The sequence below is a fragment of the Denticeps clupeoides genome, unplaced genomic scaffold (genome assembly GCF_900700375.1).
Source record: "Denticeps clupeoides unplaced genomic scaffold, fDenClu1.1, whole genome shotgun sequence".
Taxonomy (NCBI): Eukaryota; Metazoa; Chordata; class Actinopteri; order Clupeiformes; family Denticipitidae; genus Denticeps; species Denticeps clupeoides.
The window spans coordinates 240,074-245,249 of record NW_021630107.1 but is presented as its reverse complement, the minus strand read 5'-3'; the positions used below and the strand labels follow the sequence as shown (position 1 = coordinate 245,249).

Below are 5,176 nucleotides of genomic sequence, written 5' to 3'. Positions count from 1 at the left end.
ATTCAGGTGAAAAACCTGACTGAGGAGATGGCAGCTCTTGATGAAATCATTGCCAAGTTAACCAAGGAGAAGAAAGCTCTACAGGAGGCTCACCAGCAAACGCTGGACGATCTTCAGAGTGAAGAGGACAAAGTCAACACTCTGACCAAAGCTAAAACCAAGTTGGAACAACAAGTGGATGATGTTAGTACTCAGTGGTTGTAGAAGGTCTAATCCAACACATTTTGTCTTGTACTTACACTTTGGCCAACTCCACAGCTTGAAGGGTCTCTTGAACAAGAGAAGAAAGTAAGAATGGATCTTGAAAGAGCCAAAAGAAAGCTGGAAGGTGATTTAAAATTGACCCAGGAAAATATAATGGACCTGGAAAATGACAAGCAGCAAATGGAAGAGAGGTTAAAGAAGTAAGATCAACAGACCCACCCCAAACAACCTAGAACACAATGGAATTACACAGATAATTTGCTTATGCAAAATATTTGATTATTACAGGAAAGACTTTGAGATCAGCCAGCTAAACAGTAAAATTGAGGATGAACAAGCCATGGGTGCACAACTCCAGAAGAAACTTAAAGAGTTGCAGGTAACAAATGACAATAGAACCTTGAAGACATAAAAGACATGTTTAAACCATAACCTTTTTCAAAGGGAACTGGTTTGAACCATTTTGTAGGCCCGTATTGAAGAGCTGGAAGAAGAGCTGGAGGCTGAGAGAGCTGCCCGTGCTAAAGTTGAGAAACAGCGGGCGGACCTGGCCAGAGAGCTGGAGGAGATCAGCGAGAGGCTGGAGGAAGCTGGTGGAGCCACCGCTGCTCAGATTGAGATGAACAAGAAGAGGGAGGCTGAGTTCCAGAAGCTGCGCAGGGACCTTGAAGAGGCCACCCTGCATCATGAAGCCACCGCCGCCACACTGAGGAAGAAACATGCAGACAGTGTCGCTGACCTGGGGGAGCAGATCGACAACCTCCAGAGAGTCAAGCAGAAGCTGGAGAAGGAGAAGAGCGAGCTCAGGCTGGAGCTGGATGACGTGGTCTCCAACATGGAGCAGATCGTCAAGAACAAGGTATAAAAACTGTGTGTGACTAATAAAAAATATCCTTTGGGAAATTAATCACATTGTTCCATAATTAACAAAAGTGACTCATTAACCACAGACAAACTTGGAGAAAATGTGCAGAACTCTGGAAGACCAGATGAGTGAATACAGAACCAAGGCAGAGGAAGGCCAGCGTAGCATCAATGACTTAACCATGCAGAAGGCTAAGCTCCAAACTGAAAATGGTATTCTGAAACATTTTGCTAAAATAATGAATAATTACAATTTTGAAATGCTTGTGGTGCTAACAGACACAACTTTGCCACAACAGGTGAACTTACCAGACAGATGGAAGAGAAGGATTCTCTTGTTTCGCAGCTGACAAGAGGTAAACAGTCCTATACACAGCAGATTGAGGACCTGAAGAGACAACTAGAGGAAGAAGTCAAGGTATTATCAAAAGCAAAATACATGAATAAACTGCTTTACCATAATTTCATAAGTCGTTAAAAATAAACAAACAAACAAATAAACAATATATCTCTCTCTATGTTTAGGCCAAGAACGCCCTGGCCCATGCTGTGCAGTCTGCTCGCCATGATGCTGACCTCCTCAGGGAGCAGTATGAGGAGGAGCAGGAAGCCAAGGCAGAGCTTCAGCGCAGCCTGTCCAAGGCCAACTCTGAGGTGGCTCAGTGGAGAACCAAGTATGAGACTGATGCCATCCAGAGGACGGAGGAGCTGGAGGAAGCAAAGTAAGTTCTTCATGCTAAAGGAGAATTGTAGATAGCAAATCAGAGACAGAAATGACATGTTTTCAAAAACTCTCAACAACACTCTCTTCTTGTCATCCAGGAAAAAGCTGGCCCAGCGTCTGCAGGATGCAGAAGAAGCTGTTGAAGCTGTAAATGCTAAATGTTCCTCCCTGGAGAAGACTAAGCACAGACTCCAGAATGAGATAGAAGATCTCATGGTAGATGTGGAGAGATCCAACGCTGCTGCTGCTGCTCTGGACAAGAAGCAAAGAAACTTTGACAAGGTGAGTTTTTGTTCTTCACATATTAATTATTTAAGGGGGGCCTGTGTGACTGTTTTTAAGAGTGTATTTCCCTGGATTTCTAGGTCTTGTCTGAATGGAAGCAGAAATATGAGGAGTCTCAGACTGAACTTGAGAGTGCACAGAAGGAGGCCAGATCTCTCAGCACCGAGCTCTTCAAACTGAAAAACTCATATGAGGAATCTCTGGATCACCTGGAGACCATGAAGAGGGAGAATAAGAATCTTCAGGGTAAATTAATATTTCATCTCATGATGGATGTTACGATTAGACAATTTACTTTGCAATTCAAGGTACAAGTTGGTACAATATAGACAGTCCACTTTTTTAAATGCTAAATTGTTCAGGTATTAGTTGGAAATATTTATTAAATTGATTCTGCTATGTCTAGAGGAAATTTCTGACCTCACTGAGCAACTTGGTGAGAGTGGAAAGAACATCCATGAGCTGGAGAAAGTACGCAAACAGCTGGAGACAGAGAAGGCTGAGATCCAAACTGCTCTGGAGGAAGCTGAGGTACAGCATTTAATTCAGCAATTGCTCTCTGTTTGTCGGAAGACAAGCAGGGTTAACTTCTTCTGTAACTTGATGCTAAAAGGGCTCACTGGAACATGAAGAAGGCAAGATCCTAAGAGCTCAGTTGGAGTTCAACCAGGTGAAGGCTGACATTGAGCGTAAGTTGGTGGAGAAAGATGAAGAGATGGAGCAGGCCAAGAGGAACCAGCAGAGGGTAGTGGATACCCTGCAGAGCTCCCTGGAGTCTGAGACTCGCAGCAGGAATGAGGCTCTCAGACTGAAGAAAAAGATGGAAGGAGATCTCAACGAGATGGAGATCCAGCTCAGCCAGGCAAACAGGCAGGCAGCAGAGGCCCAGAAGCAGCTCAAAGGTCTCCATGGACATCTCAAAGTATGAAGGACCTTCTGGAAACACAAATTTAATGTAAAGATGGACCAATACAATAACACAGAAACATTTCTGTCCCAGGATGCTCAGCTGCAGCTGGACGATTCCCTACGTGGCAATGATGACCTCAAAGAGAACATCGCCATCGTGGAGAGACGCAACAATCTGCTCCAGGCTGAACTGGACGAGCTGAGATCCCTGGTGGAGCAGACAGAGAGAGGTCGCAAGCTGGCTGAGCAGGAGCTCCTGGATGTCAGTGAGAGGGTTCAGCTGCTGCACTCACAGGTAAAATATATGAAAAGTCTCTCACCGAAGAGTCCAATTTTTATTCACCAACTGTTTCAAATATATTGTGCTAAATCACTATTTTATACAGAATACCAGCCTGCTGAACCAGAAGAAGAAGTTGGAGGGCGATACATCCCAGCTTCAGACCGAGGTTGAGGAAGCTGTGCAGGAGTGCAGGAACGCTGAGGAAAAGGCCAAGAAGGCCATCACTGATGCAGCCATGATGGCAGAGGAGCTGAAGAAGGAACAAGACACCAGTGCCCATCTGGAGCGCATGAAGAAGAACATGGAGCAGACCATCAAGGACCTGCAGCACCGTCTGGATGAAGCTGAGCAAATTGCCATGAAAGGCGGCAAGAAGCAGGTCCAGAAGCTGGAGGCCAGGGTGAGATACTGATCAATAGTATACGGTTTTGTTTTCTTGAGAACCTTTTCTCAGATTCTACTTTTAATTAGGTGAGAGAGCTGGAGAACGAGATGGAAATGGAACAGAGAAAGGCCAGTGATTCAGTCAAAGGAATCCGCAAATATGAGCGACGCATCAAGGAGCTCACCTACCAGGTCTACTTTTATTCATGCATTTTGTGTTTAATGTTCTAGTAAAATATCAATTAAATATTAAACTAGGTTAATCAAAAATGTACTTTTAGACTGAGGAGGACCGCAAGAACCTGTCCCGTCTTCAGGATCTGGTGGACAAATTGCAGCTAAAAGTCAAGTCCTACAAGAGAACTGCAGAGGAGGCTGTAAGTTAAATTTTTTGGTAAATTTTCTCTGAAATAAGTTTAAAAGATAATGAAAATCAATGTGGATCATCGTTCATTAATGCAAAAATAAACTTTTACTGCTAAAGGAGGAGCAGGCCAACTCCAACTTAACCAAGTTCCGGAAGATGCAGCATGAGCTGGATGAGGCGGAGGAGAGAGCCGACATCGCAGAGTCTCAGGTCAACAAGATTAGAGCTAAGAGCCGCGATTCTGGCTCCAAGGTGAGTTACCATCACCTAAACTGAAATGCAAATCATTATTTGTTCCAATAATTGCCTTATATCAATTGCTGTATTATATTAATTTAGAAATTTTTGTTCTTTAATACAGAAAGGACATGATGAAGAATGAGAAGATGTGCAGACATTCATGGAAAGCCTCTGTTTGAAGTGCTGTAGTGTCCACTTTCCAGTAATGAAATTTGTAGAAGTAAATAAATCAGCAATGAAAAACTGGTTGAAGACTGGTTGAATAACAGAAACACAGATGACTACATAAAGCCATGTATAACCTGAATGTAAAAATAGATTTTCATCACAAGACAAAAAAATACCAAAAAAATTGGTAAACATGGCTGATAAAAAGTTTGTTACTTTGAATATTTGAGATCTAACCTTCAGATTCAGGCAAGTCAAACAAAACTGCTTCTTAATGTTATACCATCACAATTGTAATAAATCATCATAATCCCTACCACCAGATATTTTAACATCAACCAGATATACAGTAATTTAAATTCCAAATTTTCAAATTCAAATTTTATTTGTCACAAACACGGTATGATATGCGGTGAAATGCTTTTGCGACTGCTATTGACCTCAATGTTGCAAATATTGCAAGTGTTACAGATCCCAGCGCCCCGGGACTGGGACAGATTTAAAAAGTGTATTTGTGTCTGCGGTTTCTGTATTTAACAGAGAAAACACAGGCAGGAATCATTAGTGTGTTCGCTCGTGCAGGCATTTCTTTATCTCAAGAAAAATACATTTTACACTCAACTTTACAAACAATTTACATATACTCACTTCCTGAATTACGTTTTCAGTCCTCTCACAGGTTAATCTCAGTGAAATATCTCAACAGAAATACATATTATTCAAATATTACATTCGTTCAATATCTGCT

At 42.3% G+C, this 5,176-nt stretch overlaps 1 protein-coding gene across 1 annotated transcript; it reads left to right on the top strand.

Annotated features, from left to right (window-relative positions):
• The first annotated feature begins 10 nt into the window (after nt 1-10).
• LOC114783671 (myosin-7-like) lies at nt 11-4,506 on the top strand. The gene is made up of 17 exons (XM_028969185.1): nt 11-183; nt 259-404; nt 493-583; nt 674-1,063; nt 1,155-1,281; nt 1,368-1,486; nt 1,594-1,790; nt 1,891-2,074; nt 2,158-2,323; nt 2,484-2,608; nt 2,691-2,999; nt 3,078-3,281; nt 3,373-3,669; nt 3,741-3,845; nt 3,935-4,030; nt 4,138-4,272; nt 4,382-4,506. The coding sequence occupies exons 1-17, from the start codon at nt 28-30 to the stop codon at nt 4,400-4,402; spliced, it is 2,868 nt and encodes a 955-aa protein (XP_028825018.1). The 5' UTR covers nt 11-27; the 3' UTR covers nt 4,403-4,506.
• The last annotated feature ends 670 nt before the right edge of the window (nt 4,507-5,176 follow it).